General features: G+C 41.8%; 3 protein-coding genes across 5 annotated transcripts; 1 reads left to right on the forward strand and 2 right to left on the reverse strand.

Moving 5' to 3' along the window:
- Positions 1-1,880: 1,880 nt before the first annotated feature.
- Positions 1,881-6,522, reverse strand: si:ch211-153b23.5 (uncharacterized protein LOC321177 homolog). 2 transcript variants are annotated; one of them, XM_061788496.1, is made up of 5 exons: positions 6,386-6,522; positions 5,507-5,621; positions 2,928-3,099; positions 2,230-2,431; positions 1,881-2,150 (listed from the first exon to the last, which is right to left on the reverse strand). In XM_061788496.1, the coding sequence occupies exons 2-5, from the start codon at positions 5,612-5,614 to the stop codon at positions 1,958-1,960; spliced, it is 675 nt and encodes a 224-aa protein (XP_061644480.1). In that variant the 5' UTR covers positions 5,615-5,621; positions 6,386-6,522; the 3' UTR covers positions 1,881-1,957. The 2 variants fall into 2 exon arrangements, with proteins under 2 accessions (XP_061644480.1, XP_061644481.1); XM_061788497.1 differs by having other exon boundaries at positions 5,507-5,618; positions 6,386-6,441.
- A 587-nt stretch (positions 6,523-7,109) lies between these two features.
- On the forward strand, positions 7,110-14,800 carry si:ch211-153b23.4 (uncharacterized protein LOC335392 homolog). The gene is made up of 9 exons (XM_061788495.1): positions 7,110-7,177; positions 8,308-8,421; positions 8,510-10,186; positions 10,705-10,804; positions 12,205-12,353; positions 12,853-12,965; positions 14,100-14,189; positions 14,279-14,401; positions 14,475-14,800. Exons 1-9 carry the CDS (start codon positions 7,132-7,134, stop codon positions 14,598-14,600), a joined length of 2,538 nt encoding a protein of 845 aa, XP_061644479.1. The 5' UTR covers positions 7,110-7,131; the 3' UTR covers positions 14,601-14,800.
- Positions 14,801-17,739: 2,939 nt separating this feature from the next.
- si:ch211-153b23.3 (uncharacterized) lies at positions 17,740-22,767 on the reverse strand. Of its 2 annotated transcripts, XM_061787385.1 has the most exons (11): positions 22,631-22,767; positions 21,319-21,487; positions 19,735-21,231; positions 19,558-19,650; positions 19,376-19,480; positions 19,153-19,262; positions 18,866-19,054; positions 18,608-18,770; positions 18,362-18,527; positions 18,194-18,288; positions 17,740-18,118 (listed from the first exon to the last, which is right to left on the reverse strand). In XM_061787385.1, exons 2-11 carry the CDS (start codon positions 21,473-21,475, stop codon positions 18,033-18,035), a joined length of 2,661 nt encoding a protein of 886 aa, XP_061643369.1. In that variant the 5' UTR covers positions 21,476-21,487; positions 22,631-22,767; the 3' UTR covers positions 17,740-18,032. The 2 variants fall into 2 exon arrangements, with proteins under 2 accessions (XP_061643369.1, XP_061643368.1); XM_061787384.1 differs by having other exon boundaries at positions 19,558-21,231.
- Positions 22,768-22,869: the final 102 nt, after the last annotated feature.

Genomic DNA, 22,869 nt, shown 5'->3' on the forward strand with positions numbered 1-22,869 from the left:
TCTTATAGATCGTAGGTGTCAAACTCAAGGCCCGGGGGCCAGATGCGGCCCGCCACATCATTTTATGTGGCCCGCAAAAGCAAATCATGCTCGTCATCTTCTGTGATTTTTGCTAAAATTTTTACCCAAATTCCAAATTGTCATAATAATAAACAATAATGTTGAGATATTGCATTTTTCTGTTACCAGACCCTTCTTCGACAGTAACTTAAACAATACTTGAACAAACTATTATCCTTGTCTTCTGATTTCAAAACTAGTTATCCCTCAATTTGTTGTGTAATAGTAATAATATGTTGTGTAATAGTAATAATATGATTTTCCCTCTGAGGGAAATCATAACTACAATAATGAGTTTGACACCCCTGTTATATATGATAGATCCATTTCCATCCGTTTCACACTACATTATAAAATGCCCTGACATGGAGTTCCACTTAAAAGCACTACCCGAGAGCCTGCAAAGAAGACTGGACATTAAGCAGGTATTTGTGGATTTCAATTGCTATGCTCTAAATGTTGCCTGCTCCACTAAAGTACAAAGTACATGGAGTTAAATTGGACATTGCATGTTGACATGGGTCAGAAAAGAAAAGGTAGTGTGTAGGGATCTTTCCCTTCAGTGTAGATGGGCCATGTGTAATCATACATACATAAACTAGTTCATGGAACAGTCTTTATTTTTGCTGCAAATGGAACACGAGCAGACGTGACATCATCAACAAGCAAGCTTCAGGAAACCTACGGGAAGCAGGGCTTCCTCTCGGGCGTGCCTGTGTTGACCGACGTCGAGCTAACGGCTTGCTTTTTCTGAGCAAGAGAGAGAATTTGGTAAAATAAATAAATAAGACTTACTCGTAGTTCTGTACATAATAGTTGAATATTGTGATTGTCTTTGTGTTTTTGTCACCAGGTGAAGAATACACTCAGTACAACCTCCATAATGTTCACCTTCAGTATCCTTGGGTGATGGCCCTGACAAAACACCCTCGCATCTTGCAAGTGCTAAAAAACTTTAGTTGTTTTTGTTTTTTTTCTTCAACCTACCTAACCCTAATTTTATTGCAGTTCACGGTAGGTTACTTGAAGACTCTAAATTCATCGCAGATTTGTACCTGATAGTGGTGGTTCTGATGTCTGTAAATGGTGTCCACAGGTATTGGGGTATTGCTGGTGGACCCGTTCTGTCTGTGTGGCTGGATCTAGATGTTTCGCTGAAAGAGAACGGGGCCCGTCAGGTCATCCCAGGTGGCTGAATGGCTCTCATCACAGTGACAGACTGGTTAGCACATCTGCCTCGGGTTGATTGAAGACTCGAAATTGCCCATTGGTGTGAATGTGAGTGCAAATGTTTGTTTGTTTATATGTGCCCTGCGATTGGCTGGCGACCAGTTCAGGGTGTACCCCGCCTCTCGCCCCGAGTCAGCTGAGATAGGCTCCAGCACACCCGCGACCCGAATGAGGATAAGCTGTACGGAAATTGGATGGATGGAAGCATCATTGTTCTTAAAATCACTGTGACAGTATAAAGACTTTTATCAATGCCATGGTGACAGTGGATTTCCTATTTTAGAGTTGTTTGTGAGCGTTAAGCACAGGATGTATAATCTTTGCCATGGGTTATCAGGTTTATGACATGACAACTACTGTGTACTAAAAAAAATTACAGGTGCATTTTTTTCTGTAAAAGTACTTGTACTTTTTATATTAGCATTTATTCCAATTGATGTGTTTATATGGAGCATTTTCATTTGGTTTAGGCTTCTAAACCAATTATAATCGGAACACAAGGCTCTATGTAAACCCCCTAATAATAATTAAATAAAATCAATGGTTTGGTTAGCAACATGTATGTTGAAAATTCCCATGCATCTCAAATGTTTCAGTAACAGGTTGTATTTATTTTGGAGATAGTCAGAGTCAAAGCAGTACACACACAAATGAATGTGGAGACTTCTTAAGCAAGTTTCAGTGTTTCTTTAACCATGACGCCGATTCCATCAAAGATCTTGTGAATGGGAGCATTGCACATGAAAGCCGGAGTGGTGACGAGTTTGTGTTTGACGTCGACATGCGCTTGCTCCGCTTCTTTATTCACATGCTTGCAGCCCATCTCCTGTAAGGCGCCGGCCGTCTGGGCGTACGGCCACCTGAGAAGGACGAGAGCAAACTTTTTCAAACTTGCACGATGCCGCATTTACTGTGATGATGTCGAATATAGTCACTCACACGTCACTCTCTTTGTCTTGGCCCACTGTGAGCTCACAACCAGGCAGGATTTTGGCAGCAAGGACTGGAGCGATGCAGCACATGGCCAACGGCTTTCCCGCTTTGTGGAAATCCTTGAGGGTCTTCTCCACCTCTGGCTTGATGGTGAAGTCCTTATTCTTCATTCCCCAATCACTGAGGTTTTTTGCCACACCAAAACCACCTGAACAAGAGCACCAGAATATAGAATTTCTTCATTATTTCATCAAATTTCATCAAAAGTGTTAACCCACTTGACCATCCCAAAATGAATTCAAGAGGGACACAGAAGAAAACACAGGCAGCCTACTCTGCCAATTCTATTTATTATATTGATCAAGTCTATATATTATAAATATAACAAATGCAATATTTTCTTGAATAAATTAATATAATACATATAATATATTATACATTTAAAATACTATTATATGCATGAATTTCTACAATGGTGTTTTTAAATTGATGTCTCAAGAATCTATCCGTATATCGCACTGTGAGTCAGAAATCGAGATACGAATTGAGTCTTAACTTTGGTGTATTGTTACAGTCCTAAATTGGACTGGTTTTCTATTTAATCACAAGGCACATATAGAGACAAACAACCTTTCACATGGTCACTGACCAGCAGATGAGATACTGTATGTATAAAATGCAGAATGCAAATGATGAAATCTCACCAGGGATGATGACAGCATCAAACGCTAAAACATCTAACTTGGCCAAATCCACGATGTCACCCCTGGCAATTCGGGCGCTCTCCTGCAGGACGTTTCTTTTGCCATCTGAAGGCTTCCCCTCACAATGATTGATAACATGCATCTGATCTTGGTTTGGTGCAAACATCTGTGCCTGGAGGAGGGATTTCACCCATTAATGCATGGCTACAAAAAAAAAAAAAATGTTTTCAAAGCAGCGGTGGAAAGTAACAAAGTCCGAAACCCATTGTTTCCCTTTGTTCACATGACCACATTTTTTTCTTTGTGCTAAGCAGGGCTGTCTTTCTTTCATGCATTGCAATAACATGGTCTGCCAACAAATTACAGTACAAATAGTCAGGCACAAGCACAGACATTTTGGGGGGCAGGTGCTCTAAAAAAGAAAAAAAGGGACCCCATCGCAAAAATTACAAAAGTACAATTAAGAAAAAAACAGCAGTATGTATTTGTGTTTACACAATCAACACAGTCCATAATACAACTATTGACAAAGGAGCTAAAAGGAGTTCTACAGTAGATATAAAAAAGTCAAGACATCCCTGTTCACAGGTTTTTGGAAGGAGAAGGAGGGGGGCTGCGGGCAAGGTGGGAGCATATGTACAATTCTCTAATAAATGTTCGTCAGATTTCAAAACACTTTGGGGGAAATTGATGATAGAGAGGGTAATTATTCTTTTAAATATTTGTAAATGAAGAAAAAAATAGGCCGCAGCAAAAAGGACACTTTTTTCGGTTCAGGGAAAAGGGGACGTGCTTGAGCATCATCTATTTGCTATGTGTGCACGTGCAAGTGTAAATGAGAATCTTGTCCAGTCTCTTGCAATCAATTGCTCATATACACTAACTTACATTTTAAAATAATTGTTATCAAATGTTTTCATCAGAACATCGCCCCAGAGAACACAGTATTGACAACAGCAATTTGACTTATCTGAACACAATGACAGACAGACTTGACATTTTGATGGCACTGAGATGTTCATTGACATAGATATTTACTTCTGAGAGATGAACAAAGGATTTTGAGTAAGAGACTGACTTTTGCTTGGTGTGTTGTTCTTTGTACAAATTGTTTGGAGAAAGGCGGCACGGTGGACGGCTGGTTAGAGTGCCTACCTCACAGTTCTGAGGACCGGGGTTCAATCCCCGGCCCCGCCTGTGTGGAGTTCTCCATGTTCTCACCAATGTTGAGCAGCACATTAAATGGATGGATGTGTGCGTGGCTAAATATCTGAAAGTATATTTGTGGCCGGCAGCACGGTGAAAAACTGGTTAGCACATCAGCCTCACAGTTCAGAGGTCATGGGTATGCATCCGGCCTCTGGCCCTCCAGTGTGACGTTTCCATGTTCTCCCCACGCTTGCGTGGATTTTCTCCGGTCACTCCGGTTTCCTCCAACATCCCAAAAGCATGCATGGTAGGTTGATTGAAGACTCTAAATTTCCCGTAGGTGTGAATGTGAATGTGAGTGCGAATGGTTGTGCCCTGCGATTGGCTGGCAACCAGTTCAGGGTGTACCCCGCCTCCTGCCCGATGATGGCTGGGATAGGCTCCAGCACGCCCACGACCCTCGTGAGGAGAAGCGGCTTAGAAAATGGATGGATGTATATTTTTCTCAACCTCTGACACCACGTAAAAAAGACATAAATAGTGAGAGAGATCATGTCAACCATGGTTGAGATTTTTATTTATTGACCGACCGAACGATCGATGACCAACCAGCATCAATAATTAATGACAATGGCGGAATTGGCGAAGCAAGATATTCCCCATTCATAGCCTTATTTATTATTTGCAATAAATATTTGTGTTTGGTGTTGTCAGCTACAATAGTTATTTGTAGTGAATGCGTTGTCTTGTGATAGCCTAATACCACCAACTTTTGGTGTTCAAAAGTTTTCTGTCTTCTGAAAAGTTATCATTTGCTAATTTAGCATTAAAATACTCATTTAGTGTTAGCAATTTTTTTTTTACTTTTTTCTCAGAAGGAGTTGAATAGAGGGAAACTACTTATTGTGCAGAGATGGATGGATTCATATTGTGACTCTTTGCAGAGGCTAAAGAATACAGTATATGACTGTGAGTACGATTATATTGTCTTTCTATGTCTGTTCCTGTACCATTTGTTTTCAAATATCCTTTGCTCAAAGGGTTATAACACAGACAAATAGATGCTAATCATTAACTATATTAGCATTGGCAAGCAGACTAAAGGATATGTGGCTGTTTTAAATGCATGAGTAACTTTGTTTTATGTTTAGTTTGACAGTAAACTTCAACTAAGAGTGGCAATAAACAGCTTGAAAATCTTATTTCTTTATTTTTTTAATAATCTGGTAAGAATCTGGCGCTGCCACCACACAGCACTTTTACCTCAAATTCGCGCTCGCAAGTCAAAGCAAAGAAATCATCCGAATGACTGCCAGGTCACTCATATCTCAAGGCCCCACTGTATACGCACTTCTATTTTAGTACAGTGTGTGAGTACTTTCGCCACGTCGGTGTGAAAGTCGATATGAATAGTCTTTTGAGTGTCTTACTTGGGCTCCAGCGCGACTCAGATGAACGAGGACAGCGGAGGCCTCGTGGATCTCTGTGCCATCGTAGACTCCGCAGCCCGAGAGAATAATTGCTACTCGCTTTGCCATGGCGCTCCTAAGAACACACACACACACACGCGCGCGCATCGCTTCAGGTCAATAACAATTCCATAACACATTGCACTTTTCAAAATGTTATTGGTGTTTTTTCACCTGCCTTAACTTGGATGGTAAAGTACACTTGCACCAAGTCAAATCAAGAAGCTTCTCTAGATTTTCCTCATTAATTTGCAGTTTAATCATTTTTAGGAGTTTTGTCATGTGGATAGAGATAGAGAAAACTATCAACAATCCTACACTGTTAAATGGATAGATGAGTAGGCAAACAAATGAGAGCAAGAGAGATACTGTTTTGTATTGTTTTAGTATTGGATTGTTTGCAGTACTGTTAAACTGTTTCTTAAAACAGTGTTGGTACAGTTTACAAAGTTTTTTTTCGTGGTGATGTTTTAAATTCAAAATGTCCTGTGGGGAGTTTTTTTACACTCCAATTTAACAGAACATTTAGTGGTTATGATGTAAAACATATGCACTATTTATTGTACATTAAAAAATGCATCAGACTGGCGGACTGCCACAAGTGAAGCTAGGTTTGGAGTCATGTGTGCAAAGGCAAGATGATTAAGATGAGCAAGTACTGTATAAAACCAAACTCAGATTACCCTTTTTCGTTAAGAAGAAAACAAAAAAACAATGAAATTGATATTTTTAGACACAGTTAAAACTCCAGAAAAATATACTAACTCAATAATAACCATTTGTGGCTTCTAATCTGCTAAATGTTACAAAGCTAAAGAGATTACATCAAAGCAGTCTCACCTTGCACAGGTCTGCACGATGTGTGTAATCAGTCCACTCCCCAAGAGGAGATGTGACACTTGTGAGGTGCACACTCTCTTTTATTTCCTTCTCCAGTCTCCACCCACCTGGATGACCTCATGCCATTCACAGGAGCCCACATTTACTACCTGGCCCTGCATGAATGTGCTGAATCATCCCTCATAGTTTCTTGTGGCCAATGGACAATGCAACTGTTGTGTAATGATTTCAGCATTCTGTGTGTTTTGCTCTTGTTTCATGCTCACTTTTCCTATTGCTTCCTCTTGTTGCTTCAGTATTATAAATTCAGTAAATACAGTAAATACATGGGTGTGTAGAAACATAACCATTAACCTAAATTTTGACTTTCATTATGATTATTATTATTATTATTTAGTAGTAGTGGTAGCAATAGTATTCCTACCCTAGCAATATTATGATGTTATTATTATTATTTTATTGTTATTGCTTATAATGATTGAAAACAGTGAAATAAAGTAGCACAAAAATAATTGCATTGGAATACGAAAAATGTAAAAGAAAAAAAAAACATCGTTAATTTAATAAGGTTAACGAGGCTGAATGTGACATCTATTTTACAAGCTCGTGTTTCCATTTAAGAGCTGTACATTATTTAAGGTTTTTTCCCAGTAATATGATATTTGTGGGTGTGATGTCTGCATGATGTCACTCAGGTCCGTATAAAGTGCAGCCGGGTGGAACGTCTTTCCACATCTCTCTCTGCAATGCCTCAACTGCATGTGTCCGTTGGCATACTGGGCATCTCTGGTGGTAAGCCATTTTTATACACTTCAAAGAAAATGTTTCCGATCCATTTGAATTAAATGGTAATATTTAATAGAAGGTTAAAGAGCTGGAGCACATTGCAAAACAGCTCTCTGAAAAAATCTTTACATATTAATGAATTTGGAGCTTGGAAGTCACTCTATTGAACTCTTTTCACACTATTGCAGTTTATGGTAAAACATATTTCATACATTTATTTTATTTATATTTATCTAAAATCTCCGCGACCCTTGTGAGGATGAAACGGTACAGACAATGGATGGATGGATATATTTATCTAAAATCATATTTTTCAGATCATTGTATGAATGTTGAGAATCAAACATTTGACATATTTGTTTCTACCAAGAATATGCTGTGCCCTTTAAAATGCAACATTTACACTATCATACTAATGCTGTTTTTTGCCAAAATATTTTATATATTACTTTATTTGAATTCAGAATTTGTGTATTATGAGAAAGCAAAGAACCAGTTATTTACCTTATTAGAAATATGTTCATATAAAATCTGAATGCTTTGAATGACACATCCACGCTAGCAAACTAATACAAATATTTTTTGTCAGATTATCATACGAAAGCTGAGAATCAAACCTTATTATAAAATATGTGGTTATTTACGATTAATTCAACATATGCTTGTACTCAATCAACATGGTCACACTAATGTTGTCTTATCCTCACTATCCTCGGCCTATCCCAGCTATCTTCGGGCGAGAGGCGGGGTACACCCTGAACCGGTCGCCAGCCAATCGCAGGGCACATAGAAACAAACAAGCATTCGCACTCACATTCACACCTACGGGCAATTTAGAGTCTTCAGTTAACCTACCGTGCATGTTTTTGAGATGTGGAAGGAAACCGGAGTATCCGGAGAAAACCCACGCAAGCACGGGGAGAGCATGCAAACTCCACACAGGTGAGACCGGACTTGAACCCGGGTCCTCACAAATGGGAGACAGATGTGCTAAGCCGCCTACTTTATATACATCGCGTTCCTCTTTTTATTGAGATTTACATGAATCATTTTTTAAAAATCTTCTTTTATTGTTGTGTGAATGCTGTCAGACTGCGTGTGTGTTGAATCAAAATGCTTTATCTTGTTGTCTTTAGGTTCCCTCCTACTTTTGCTACACAACTATGGCAGCTCTCCGAAAAGAGACTTCATCCCCCAAACTGCATTGGGGGTTCTGCTGCTCATCGCTGCTGCCATCATAGCTTACGCAGGTTTGTTCTAAATTGTATCTAACTATTGATTCTCTCTATTAAAGTCTAAACTATTGCATAATAAATTGTGATGTGTTTCTTGTTAAAGGTGTGTGTCGGATCCTGTCCAGAGTGCAGTTGTTCTCAACCCTGTGTCTGACGGTCTCGGCCCTGTGGTGTGCCTCCAGTGTGGTCTACATCCTGACAGGACAGGGGGTGCTTGAGCCCAAAGACCTAAGATCCTCTTTAGTCCCTGGCTTGGCCGCATTTGCCTTGGCCCTGTGTGTCATCGCTGGCGTTGCTCTACTAGTCAGAAATGTGCTTTTTTTTCTGATCGCCATCAGCATCAGCTTAGCTTGTGCCCATCAAATCGCCAGCCTGTCGGCTGAAGGTTTCGGCCAGACTGCCACGGCTGCAAACTACCTTCTTGTCTGTCTGGTGGGTGGTTACTTTTGTTTAGGGCATTTGTTGGCTACTATTACTCACAGGAAAGTGGAACTTCCATGGACTGGCACGAAGTCAAACATCAAGCTGAAGACTGAGACACGGCACGGGTGTGATGACGCAGTGTCAGTGGGCGTGGTGATGAACTTGCTGTCGGCCTCAGTGTCAGCCTGCCCTCTGTTTGGCGTGGTCCCTCGAGTGTCCGTCGGCCACGTCCCCTGGCTGTGGACAGCTGGCGTGTTCCAGCTCGGTATGTGCGTGGTCTTCTATCGAGCCATGGACCCACTCTCTGCTACTTTTTACGGATTCACAGCAGTGCTGAAGCTTGCTGAGGGCTACAGTGGTCTCCTATCATTCTACTCCATCGAACCCCTCTCACCCATTCCCTTCCCAGTCGTCTTCTCTGTGCTTTTCTTTGTCCTCTCTCTGTTCAGCTGTCAGAAGAACTTGCTGAAAGCCCTCTACCATCTATTATTTGTGGCTTATTGTATAGCCATTGCCTCACAACCTCAAGGTTTCTTCCAGAAAGGAAGTCAGGGTGTACAAGCGGTTATATTTATCAGCTCTGCTTGTATGCTTTTAATAACAACATATAACATGGTCTCCACTCAAAGGATCCCTCAGGGCCAGAACCTTTTTAAAGCCATAGTAACCAGGATGAGAGGCCTCACTCTCCGAGCCCATGGCAAGGACCTCTGTGCACCTCATTTGGGGTACTCTAAATATGCAGACGCAGAAGTATTAGGTCACGCATGCAGTGTGTTGGCTACTTTCGCTATGACAGCCACAGTCGGGGAGGGGGCGCCGTTGTCTGTGATGGTGATCCCCTGGGTGGTGGTTACTGGCGGGCCGCTGCAGCTGCTCTGCGGCTCGGTCGCTTTCTCCCAAGGAAAAACCTTCGAGAGCACCGTTTTCATCCTGTACGGCGTGATGTGGATGGTGTGGGGCTTGACACGATATGGAGGGCTGTATGCAGACGTTAGAGGTTTTAACGTGGCAGTCGGCATTATCGGTTTCCTGATGTTTAACCTTTTGGTGACGGCCGCAGCGCTGTTTGTCAATGTCGCCTGGTTTCTCTATGCGCTCACCTTCCAGCTCATCATCATCAGCTTCCTGCTGGATGCGCTTGACATGCTGCCTTATGGTTATGACATGGGAGTCACCATTATCTTTGGCCTTGTCAGTTTTTATTGTTTTTCAGCTCACATTTTCAACAGCACCTTCCAATCCCCTCAGATCCCCCTTGGGAAACCTTTGATAAGACTGAGCGGTGTTGGGGGTGGTGCACATATCTGCCCACATCTGCCAGCTCAAAAGGCCACATCTGTTCAACAAATTGCAGGTACGATTATACAATAGAATTTGATGTATTTTTGTAGGTTTTTTATTTGTACAGTGATACCTTGACTCGGGATTTTTTTTTAGTCGCTTGGTAGATTTTTTGCTTTGTGTTTGCCAGCTATAATGTGCGTCACGAGACAGCTTCAGGTACGGGGCCGCTCGAGTGAAGTGAAAAGAAATGGGGGTGCAACAGTCCAGGCGCCGATGCACTTTCAGCCATTCATTGAACAGTACAAACAGTCAAAGCCAAAAATAATTGAATAAATGGGGATAAATCGGCAATAACCCCGTTTTTGGTTACCCTACCCCCCCACCCTCCCCCCAATAAAAGAAAATGCAAAAAAATAAAAAGAAAACCATTGGGGAAAAAATCCACGTATAGGTGAATCTGCAGGTACCGCGAGTATGCGGGGGTCCACTGTATGAATAAATTGAGTCACCCAGCAAATTTAACTCATAAGTCAAAGTACCACTGTAAAACCAACTTAATAATACAGCACTCTCACGTCTCTTCCGCAGACATCATGAAGAATGGTGGAATATGCGGCATGCCAACTGACACTGTCTACGTGCTGGTGGCAGCCTGCAACAGGCCCGATGCAGTTGTCAAAGCATACAAGTGAGTTTGTCCTCACTCAGAGAGTGCCAGGCGTTTATTGGGAATGGAATGCACAAGTGCCTCCCATTAGCAGTTTCTATTGTCGTGATTCTTCATTACCAGCAGTAATGAAGTTCACTTGGAGGCAGAAAGAATTCCCTGCTTAAGTTTCCAAATGTCACGTGTCATAGACAAACATAGATCAAGTCTTATCCTTCAAGTTTCAAGCAGGTCCCAAGTCACTGTGGCAAAAATCAATCCAGTCAAGTCTCCACTAAATTTCAAGCAAGTCAAGGCAATTACTTGGGTTAAGCAAGTAGTTAGAAGTCGTCATACAATCTTGCTCAGTGACAACATAATGTATTTTAGCTACTTTGCTCAGTATCTGTACAAAAACAATATCTGTATTGTCTATTACTTTATTGTTTTCTCAGTTAAATGCATAACCGACATGGAAGTTTAGTTCATGTTTGACCAGCTATTGGTTAGCTAAACCTGTGTTTCCCAACTAGAAAAAATAAATATTCTCGGTGATTTTATAAGCCCGTCAATAAAATGGGATATGTGCGCTACAACTCCTTGCCCGGGAAGACAATAGCCTGTGGCACAGCCTTGCCAAAATCAAAACAGCCGCCTACCTGCAGGCAAATATGGATAAATGGCTGAAACATCAACATGAGGCTCATGCTACACAAAAATATAGCTTTCCTTTCAATAACAATACAAACACTACCAATTTTCAAATGTAAACAGACGAGACCAAGCAAGGCCCTCCATCCATCCATCCATTTTCTGAGCCGCTTCTTCTCACAAGGGTCGCGGGCGTGCCGCAGCCTATCCCAGCTATCATCGGGAAGGAGGCGGGGTACACCCTGAACTGGTTGCCAGCCAATCGCAGGGCACATACAAACAAACAACCATTCACACTCACATTCACACCTACGGGCAATTTAGAGTTCTCAATTAACCTACCATACATGTTTTTGGGATGTGGGAGGAAACCGGAGTGCCCGGAGAAAACCCGCGCAGGCACGGGGAGAACATGCGAACTCCATACAGGCGGGTCCGGGGATTGAACCCCGGTCCTCAGAACTGTGAGGCAGACGCTCTAACCAGTCAGCCCACCGTGCCCCTCCAAGCAAGACCCAAGTCCTAAAATTGATGACTCGAGTCAAGTCATGTGACTCAATTCCCCTACCTCTGTACACACATGCTGGAAAGGGCATTCAAATCAGAGTGTATCATACTAAATTGTACACATGCACCAGAAGAACTGGCCCATTTGAAGCCAACGTGGCTCCATCTGTTCGATTTTTCCTGAGGGGAACACAAATTGAGGCACCAAGTCTTTAGAGGCTACTATTTGAGTTTATGTGGTATATTTGGAATCGCTGCTCTCTAACAGCTGTGCTTTGCCATAGGGTGAAGAAGGAGGCACAGGACCGACCCATGTCCATGTGGCTGTCCTCCCTCAAGCAGCTTGACCCAGTCCGACACCTGCTGAGCCCCTTGCTCCTGGACTTCATGGAGGCCGCGTGGCCGTCATCTATAAGCATGGTTATACCTAGAGGTGTGTATGAGCATGTTCTTTCTACTCTCTGGGTACTTTCCTCTTACATCCTCAAAACATGCATCTTAGGTTAACTGAAGCCTCTAAATTGTCAATTGGAATGAATGCGAGCCCATTGATTGACTTGTGACCAGTCCACGTTGTACCCTGCCTCTCACCCAAAGTCATCTGGGATATGTTCAAGCTCAGCTGGGACCTTAATGAGGTGGTATAGAAAATGCATGGCTAGATGATATTTAATTAGGAATTAATGTGTATAAATATAAATAAACAATTTATAATCCATATGGTGTTGCAATTCTTGCGTTCCTTTGTTGTGTCTGCAAGATCATTTGAATTTTATTTCAGTTGTGAAGTCTATATAATAAATTACAAAGGAATTGTACTTAACTATATAATAAATTACAAAGGAATGGTACTTAACTATCCAAAGTGTTTGATGCCCACCATTTCTTTTTCCTATATATAAACCGCCTGTCTGGTGTTCTCTCTCACACAGGCACATGGATGGACACCTTTGGTTTAGGAGATGCTGCCAAACACATCGGGACTCCCCAAAGTATTGCAATCAGGAACCCAGACTGTTCTGTGGCCACCCACCTCATAGATCTAGTAAGGGCAAATGGAAATGAATCAGTGAATGTAGATCTTAGAAAGCCTGCATTCACATACATCCACCCAAAACAGAGATAATGGGGTAACAACACAAGCTCTGTATTAAAATGGCCTTGGTTTTTGAAATGTTTATTTTTGTAAATTTGGAAATCACCGTAAACATTACAAACATTAACAGAACCACATCATCGGCAAACAGCGGGAATGCAATCCTAAGGCCACTAAACCGGACCCCGTCTACGCCTCGGCTGCACCTAGAAATTCTGTCAATGAAGGTTATGAACAGAATCGTGACAAAGTACAGCCTTGGCGGAGTCCAACCCTCACTGGAATAGAATCCAACTTACTGCCAGCAATGCGGACCAAACTCTGACACTGGTCGTACAGGGACCGAACAGCCCATATCAGGGGGTTCGGTACCCCATACTCCCGAAGCACTCCCCAAAGGACTCCCAGAGAGACACGGTCGAACGCCTTCTCCAAGTCCACAAAACAAATGTAGACTGGTTGGGCAAACTCCCATGCACTCTCGAGGACCCTGCTGAGGGTGTATAGCTAGTCCACTGTAGCCAGGCAATAGTGACTGTGGCTCATACTTTATATTGCAAAATGTATTGTTGGGCAAATACGTGCGCCCTTCTGGAATCTGGTGTTCTTTGCAGTGTATACACCACCTTATGTGCAGCCCTGTGTATTTTAGTCTCTGCAATATCGAGACTTGGTGGAGACTTGTATAAGTCTACAAAAGGTCGCCAATAAAATCGAACAGATTCAAATTCACCGCGACTCCCTGGCGACCCAGCTATTCTCAAGGAGATGTTGCGGAGACATCTCTGCTGGTTCGCCATCAGGTCATAGACTAGTCTCCAGGCCAGTGAGATCGGCCCTTTACCTAGTCTGTTATGTGTGGGAATCAGAAGAATCATCCCATCACATTATTGCCCTTGGATTTGATCAAATTTGTATGATGGATAACTAGTTGTGAACAGAAAAAAAGGAAGGAAAAATTGTGTCAACCCTTCGCAGGCCACATAAAATGACGTGGAGGGCCAGATTTGGCTAATTTGATAACTGTGGCATAGATTGTACCTAATATTGGGGCCAACAAGGGTAAATAAGTGTTAATTTCAGGTGGGGCCTGTTGCTGTGACCTCAGCCAACCCTACAGGAGAAGCAGACACGACCCATCACAACCAGGTCTATGCCAAGCTCGGAGATGAGGTGGCTTTAATTGATTGGCTGTTTCAGCTTTATTTGTTGTTACTTTTAGTGCCATGCTTGTAAATTACATGTACATTTTACATTGTTAGGTGGATGCTGTTTTATGTGATGGACCATCACCAGAGAACATTGCATCCACTGTGGTAGACTGCACTAAAATTGAAACAGGACACATTGGCTTCTTCAGAGTGGGTCTTATCCCTAAATCCAAGGTAATTTACATATCTGCTCTTCTTAGTTTTCTCTAAGCCATGTTACCACTTTCACTCATTGTCTTCTTGGAAGGTTCTTCAAATTTTCGAGGAGGTTCAGAGGCGGCACAGACAGGGCCAAACCAATCCAGTTTTTGAAACCGATCAGCCAGAAAGAGAAATTATGTCATCTTCAATAGAGGACAACAGCAGAATCTGAAAAGTCACCATCAAACACAGTCTGGAGTATATTATGCCACTCCCCCAGACCAACAACTGTTCCCAGCCATTGGTCAACAAACAAACTTACAAGCGTTGTGAACAAGTGAAGAATTGCATCATGGCTAGCTGTTAATTTGATGTTCATGTTGATCATGTATAATGATGATGTAAATAAACAAAGGACATTTATCTACGAGATACTGGACTGTGTGTCATCCTCAAGTCTTGCAGTTTACATACTGTATTAAGTATTTTATTATGCAACATATAAGTCGTCGAGCTGCTTTTTCTCCTTCCTCCTCCATTTAAAAAAAAATCACTTTTCCTACCACAGCAAACATATAGCTGGAGCCTATCCGTTTTGGCTTAGATCAAAAGGGCAGGGTTACTGTACAGTCTAGAAGGTTAGTCTTGGTACTCGGAAAGACATCTGGTTTGGGGGAGGAGACTTGCGATTTTCAACGTAGATACGGTGTGGTGTTCTAATACACAACACACAAGCACACACTAGCAGATACATTGAAAAGTTGGAAAAGTCTGGAATTTAATACTTGATACATGTGATTTTCAGCTTGTCCTTCTGGGGTTGCCACAGCAAGTCACTTGCATAGTTTGTTTGTCCTTCCTAACACAACCCACCCATATTTATCCGTTCTGCAGCAGGACAACGATATGAAACACACCAGCATGTCAATTTCTGAATGGCTTAAAAAAAGAATGAAAAAAAATTAAGGTGTTGGAGTGGCATAGTTAAAGTTTGGACTTGAATCCGATTGAAATGCTGTGGCATGACCTTAAAAAGGCCGTTCATGCTCGAAAACCCTTCAGTGTTGCTGAATTAAAACAATTCTGCAAGGAAGAGTGGGCCAACATGTCCCCAGAGATATTAAAGACTCATTGCCAGTTATAGAAAATGCTTGATTTCAGTTGTTGCTGCTGAGGGTGGCCCAACCAGTAATTCGGTTTAGGAGGAAATTCCTTTGTCCACACAGGGCCAGGTAGCTTTGAATATCTTTTTCCTTAATAAAATCACCATTTAAAAACTCCATGCTATTTTTACCCTAAAATCAAAAATCTTTGATATTGCATTTGTTTGACAATCGTAAACATTAAAGTGTGGAAACTATGCAAAAAAATAATAATTTGAGAAGGTGGCAAATATTTTTTTATGGCACTGGTTTATGGTATGTTATCAGTGCTAACAGTTAGCATGTCGATGGCATTTTGCATTGTTTGTTAGCATTAAGCGAAGCAGACTATGTCTTTGTTTTAAATACACATGTAATTCTCTGTTTTAAATACACATGTAATTCTCTGTTTTATGTTTGACAATAAACCTCACCTGGGAGTGACAATAAACCGTTTGAAGCCTCTTTTTTGATTAATTGTTTACTATTTGCCAAACTGTTACTTGTTGTGAAGTGAGTTGAATTGAGTTCCCTGCCACCATACAGTGCTCATATCTCAAGTGTATGCTCGCAAGTCAAAGCAGGAAATTGTCCGGATGACGGCTTGTATCTCAAAAAACTCGTAATGTATGTCGGGTTACTCATATCTCAAGGCACCACCATATAAGGTAAAAGTTAGGAAAAACAGATAATAAACACACAGACATTAAATATAACAATTCCTTCCCAAAAATAGGAATGTCCTGTTCTCGGCAAGAGACATTGTATCTTTTGTCATAACAAACCTCAGTTTAATATTATTTTAAGCCTTTTTAAATAACGCTCATATCTGTTCTTGGCAATCAGGCTCACGCCCTGCAAGGAAAGGTCGCATTTTGTTCTATGTAACCTGCCACCTACATAAACAATGAATGGTTATGTAATACCGAAATGGGACCTAAAGTGCACCAAGACTAAAAGAAAGTTTTCCAAACAGCATTTCCTCCTCAAAGTCGTCATTGAGTAAATGGTCTGTCTGGACTAAATATGTTCCACTGACATATTGCACCACATGGATACACTTTGACGAGGGCAACATCCTGCCAAGAACATTAGTTAGACTCTCACTGTGTTTTACAGATGTATAAACATGTCTGTCTTGTTTTCTTCATCCAAACATCAATTTACACCAAGCAAACAGAAGCCTAACAAAGTTTTCCCTGTATACAAAGCACTTTTGGAGCACTTTTGTTTTTGTTCCAATTTGTTCATGAACTGAACTCAAAGATCTAAGACTTTTTCAATATACACAAAATGCCTATTTCTGGCATATCGAGATGCTGATTAGACAGTCTGACTATTACACAGGCATGCCTTAGGTTTCCCACAAAAAAAAAGGCCAGTCTAAAATGTGTAGTTTTACTGTTTCTTGTTTCTATTGGTGATTTGATACCAAAGGGTTTTGTATCACAGTTCACTGGTGTATGTGGACTGATTCTTAAGGTCCTCCACCTTGACTAAAACCCAGTTCCAGGTGAAGAAAACAAACTCAAAGAATGATACCAGTTTTCTCTGTGGTATGGTGGCCTGGTGACACAGTGTTTTTTTCATGATGATGAAGAAGCATACATCCAAATTAACAAATGAATATTCTTCATCAGAAAAACACAAGATTTAGAATGGCCCAGCTAACTTAAAATATGCGGTGACCTGAACGGGCTTTGCACCAAAGATTCCCTTGCAATCTGACACATTTGCAATAAAAAGTAAAGTCAATGTACTTCATGCTGAGAGACTTCTACCCGCAAATACTATCCATCCATCCATTTTCTGAGCCGCTTCTCCTCACTAGGGTCGCGGGCGTGCTGGAGCCTATCCCAGCTATCATTGGGCAGGAGGCGGGGTACACCCTGAACTGGTTGCCAGCCAATCGCAGGGCACATTTGCATTTGTTTATATGTGCCCTGCGGTTAGTTCGGGTTGTACCCCGCTTCTCAAAGATAGCTGGGGTAGGCTCCAGCACGCGTGCGATCCTAGTGAGCGTAAGCAGTATGGAATATAAAATGGAGTATATGGAGTATAAAATGGATGGATTGAGTTCACGTTCTCTACTGAAATGGCAAATGCAAACCGTGAAAATTAACCTTCTTATCTGGCGTAAGTCTTCACATCATTGAGATACTCGTCAAGAGCCTCAACATCCTTTGTTTCCTCATATTTAACACCCATTACACAGAACAGGTCATAATTTATTTTATTCCATGTAGTTTCAAATACAGTTCATGTGACACACCAGGAAAATCAAATGCTCAATTGCACAAGAAGGGAAGCATTAAAGATACATTACACACCCCATATGATCTGGTCGTCAACAAAACTACAGCACACATTTTAAAACACTCCTTTCACAACACTGCAGTCAGATACGGATTCAACAGCGTGCTGGCTACACTTGTACAGGGGCGTCGAAGAGTGGGGGAACAAGGGAGGGTACAACAGTCCTGGGGCCCTGAGCATTTGGGGGGCCCCAAACCAACCAACCATCAGGCCATTGTGCTTTTCACTCTGTTAAAGATCTCTCTGACTTGTCCTGCAGGGACGCAGCCTTCCCTGAGAATGGTGATGCCCTCTGTGGATTCAAAAGGACAGGTTCGTTCAAATTGGCATGGTAATAAAGACAAAGTGAGACGAATCTGCATTGTACCCTCATTGATCTTCAGGCAGTTCACCACTGTTGAGGCAACAACTTCATTAGTCTCCCCATCACACAGAACACCTTGGATCTTGTGCCCCAGTCGGCTGAGACAAAACAAAGACCAGAGTTTGAACGTGCACTTGCACATAGTGACATCTGTACATCTGTAGGGCTTACTCGATGACCATGCTGTGGTGGGTGCTGTCTGGTTCTCCACTGGGATTGGCCGAGGTAATAGCGAGGGGTCCAGTGATATTACAGAGATGACAGGTCACAGTGTGGTCAGGGACTCGGATCATGATGCTGTCCCTGGTGCCAAGGCGGTCATAAGATGCTCCGACCCCTACATGGCATCGACTTTTAACATGTGGGAGGATGACTGCATGATAAGATGAACACTTGTGGGTTGTTTTACAGGTTTACCCAGTTTCAAGAGCCAGTCTCCTTTGCTAACGATGCAACTGATGCCTCCTGGATACACGTTCCGCATAAACTCCCATAGCAGAGGACTAAAGGGAGGTTTGGCTTCCACCAGCTGCTTCAGACTAGAAATGCAAATACAAATGGGCTTCTCTGCTGGTCGGTCCTAAAATGTCATAAAAAATATGACTATTTATATGAAGAATAGGCAAATGCTTGATGAGGATTAAATTTAAAATAGTCATCATTTTTCATTTGTACCTTGATGTTATAGATTTTGTCAATAGCCTGTGCGTTCTTGCAGGATGCTGCCAAAGCATACACAGTGTCTGTGGGAATACCGCATACTCCCCCCTTTTCGAGAATGCTGGCAATTTTCAAAAGCCCAGAGGTGAGTCGGGAGTTTGCCAAAGGGCACGGTAGCTCAGGCACAGTCTCCTGCTTCACTTGCTTCTTAGACAAATCACACACATTTTTCTTAAGCAAATTAAGTCATTTATAACACAGCATTTAAAGAGAGAAACGAGAACAAATCGGGAATACTGTACCTTTAATAATGGAGGACCCAATGGTAGTAATCTCTGGGAAAAGAGGCTGTTTACTAATGATGACATTGCTCCATATGTGCAAATGACGGAAAAGAGTGCAAGCACGGCCACTGCAAAAAAGCAAAACATTTATGAACATTGAGCGTGAGAATAAGCGGTACGGAAGATGAATGAATGAACGATAGTGTTTAATTAATATCTAACACTCTTTTTTTGGACTCACTTTCGAGTTGGTATGGCAATCGCTGCAGAGTTGAAAGAAGAAAACAAACAAGGACCACCTCCATGGTTGCTGTTAGCAACAACAGGACCAGGTTCTTGTATGCAGCTGACATAAATGGAAAGAATTACAATCTGCCTGATGGCATTATTATAACCCTCAAAAGATAATTTGGTAATCCTTACCACCGAATAAGAGGAAAGAATTGATAACCAGGAATGCGATGGCTCCCGCGGCAAAATCATAAGCGACTTGTGTGGAAAGCTGAAGTAGGGTACCTAGAAAGTCAAAAGTTGGGATCAGAATTATTGACAAGAAAATCAGAATATTGGCGGGTTCACCTGTTGTTTGGAACAACATACCTGCAAATCTAAACCAGGTCCACATTGCCCAAACTGCTACATAGATAGACGCAATGAGAGACCCAAACGTTTTTTCTCCAGTGACTTTCAGCCGACTGACATAAGCCTGGATGACAGCTCCAGGGATGAGGACCCAAGGGACATTCAGATGGAGGAATGAAGGATTTCTGCTGTGTACACTTGTATGGAGAGCAGACAGAGCTGCAACCCCATTTGACAAGTAAAAGAGGGCATCTGACAACTGTTCGGTATGGAACGGTAATTCTTGTTTTGCTTGTTTGGACCTGCTCCAGTTCAACACACTCTTCAGCTGGGCAGCGGAGATGGGCTGTGGTCCAACAATGATAAGTGACTTCTCTGCAGTAGTGTTGATGAGCCGAGAGAAGGTACCATACAGCGAGGCGCCGGTAAACATGGTACAAGCTATACCAAAGAATATGTAATAGTGATTGAGGGAGATCTGAGGGATTGTGGAGATGGTGAGCAGGAGAAACAGCATGTTGTGGCTCAGTTCCAGAACATCCATGCTTAGGCTTCCACAACAAAGCACCAGGGCTCCCACCACAAAGAACCAGTTTCCTACCATTGTGTCCCTCGCTGAGGTGACTTTGGTGTCCTCCACAATCAGAACAGATGCCACAAACTCATCCCAAGCCTTGACCAGCCAATAATTGGCATGAAAACCAAACTTAGTCGTATGGTAGCAGTCTTGGCGTAGATGGGAGTAGTAGCTAGAGAAAAGCTGTGCACCTGTGATTATTGACACCCAGGCAACTCCCAAACCAAAAGATTTCATGAACCCAAAGCTGTAAAATGCAAGAATAAATGGTGGCACTGTGTCACAGAAGAAACCTAAGGCCATGGGTTCTGCGTACTTTGTGTTTTTCTTCTTTTCTGTGTCAGGGTTGTGGGCATTGGCTGAACTGGCAGTACCAAGCAGGAGGACATTAAAGAGAGGTGTCCCAAAGCCTTTGATGGCTAGACGTTGAGACAGACCTTTTATGAGCAGTGCTACTGAGCCGTAAATGGCAAAGATCAGGATGAGTAACTCAAAAATCCCGGCTGCCACAAGAGCCCATGAACCTGACACTAAAGCTGCTGCTTCAAAAATTAAACTGGCTGTGATGGCTCCAAAAACAAAAGGCATGATATAGTTGACTGTGGCTGAACAAAAGGTAAGGAGAGCCGATAGGAGGATATACGGGACTAGACCAGCAATAACAGACTCCTTGAGGGACAAGCATAAATAGCAAACTGGGATTTCCATTGTTGCATTCAATTGTGTTATGTTGGCGAACAGAGACATGTTGTTTGTTATTGGGTGTGGCCCTGAGGGGGTCTTGGATAATGCGCCAAAGTAGATTCGGGATGCACCATAACTTGCCCAAAGAGCGGCATAGCCGACAAAGGCAGTGCCGCTCAGATGATCATATTTTCGGAAAGACAGCAGGCCTGCCACCAGTTGACAGATACCACCAATCAGGATGAGATGCACACCTAAATAAACAAAGGTCAATTCTCATGAGTTGGGCCAATTTACATGTTACCACCTATGATATGTCGAGACACTAATTCACATTTTACCTGCAAGTATGTTCTCCACCCCATGTGGTGACATGCCGGAGTGTGCCGTACTGAAGTTCTGGAGAAGTACAAGGAATGCGCTAATTCCATTTGATAGTAGGCCTAAAACACCCGGCTCACTGTAGAAACTAGCTGGAAAACCACTCATTTTCGTCATGATTTATATGATCTGTTGAGATGGGAGGAAGGGGGGGCAAGGGATTTATTGTCTGTCAACTCAAAATTACTAATGGATAAATTGCAAAAGTAAATATACAAATACTGTACATAAAGCAGTGTATCAAGATAGAGATACACTGATAAGATATCAAGATATTATTTCTATTTATTGTTATTCTTATATCCAGAGTGAAGGCTTGCATGTGTCAAGCAGACCAGGAGAAGCTCATCCATGCTTTTATCTCAAGTAGACTTGACTATTGTAATGGTCTTCTGACTGGACTCAACAAAGAGAGCATTAAACAGCTGCAGCTCATTCAGAATGCTGCAGCTCGGGTTCTGACGAGAACAACGAGGTCAGAGCATATTACTCCAATTCTAAAGTCTTTACACTGGCTTCTTGTCAGCTTTAGAATAGATTTTAAACTTTCGCTACTGGTCTATAAATCACTAAACGGTTTAGGTCCTGAATACAAGAATGAAATGCTAATGGAATATAAACCCAGTAGGGCTCTGAGTTCGACAGACTCAGGTCAAATAGTGGAGCACAGAGTCCAAAGCAAACATGGTGAAGCAGCATTTAGCTATCAGGCTGTCCACAAATGTTTTTCTTTGTTTTAAAATGCTTTTAATCATGTAAAGCACATTGATTTACCTTGTGTATTATATGCGCTATATAAAAAAACATTTGCTTTGCTTTTGCTTAATTGTCTGTAACACTAAGGTTTATAACTGTATAAGGCTTTTTGTTATCTAAATACACATCTCAGAAACTGCAGTCTCTGGTTGTACAGAACTGACCCATTTCATAACAACAGAGATCTCAGTCTTTTTTGCTCTAAACAGCACAGTACAGTACAAATAACTACACATAACCTGGACAAAAAAGCAATTCAACTTTATATATATTGCATTAAAACGCTTTAAATGATAAGTTGAATAAAAGCTTCCAATTAAACTAGCACTGTTTTTGAATTGTGTTTTCTTGCAATAATGCCGAGAGTAGTTTTACAACTGAATGCCTGTCAAGGAATTATTCTGCCACAGTGAAGCAAGTTACCACACATGACACAACAATGTGGTCATTCAGTATAACATAGAATGTATATCATTGGTTTGTATTAGTAAAATGTAAGAGTTGATAAGGTCCTACCGTTTGAAGATGCTCTGATGAAATGTTGACATTGTCCCAGGCATGGATAAATAGCTTCCTGAGGTTGGGTGGGTGGGATTGATGAAAATTCTAAGCACAACTATCCTGTACACTGTGCAACTCGGGAGATGATGTCATGTAACTCAATGGAGTCCCACACCTTCCTCTTTTGCTTCTAAAGAAGGTGGTGTTGATTACAATAATGATGACATGCACACTTGTGGAAAGTCCTTCCTTTA

This window comes from Phyllopteryx taeniolatus, chromosome 10, assembly GCF_024500385.1.
Source record: "Phyllopteryx taeniolatus isolate TA_2022b chromosome 10, UOR_Ptae_1.2, whole genome shotgun sequence".
Lineage (NCBI taxonomy): Eukaryota > Metazoa > Chordata > Actinopteri > Syngnathiformes > Syngnathidae > Phyllopteryx > Phyllopteryx taeniolatus.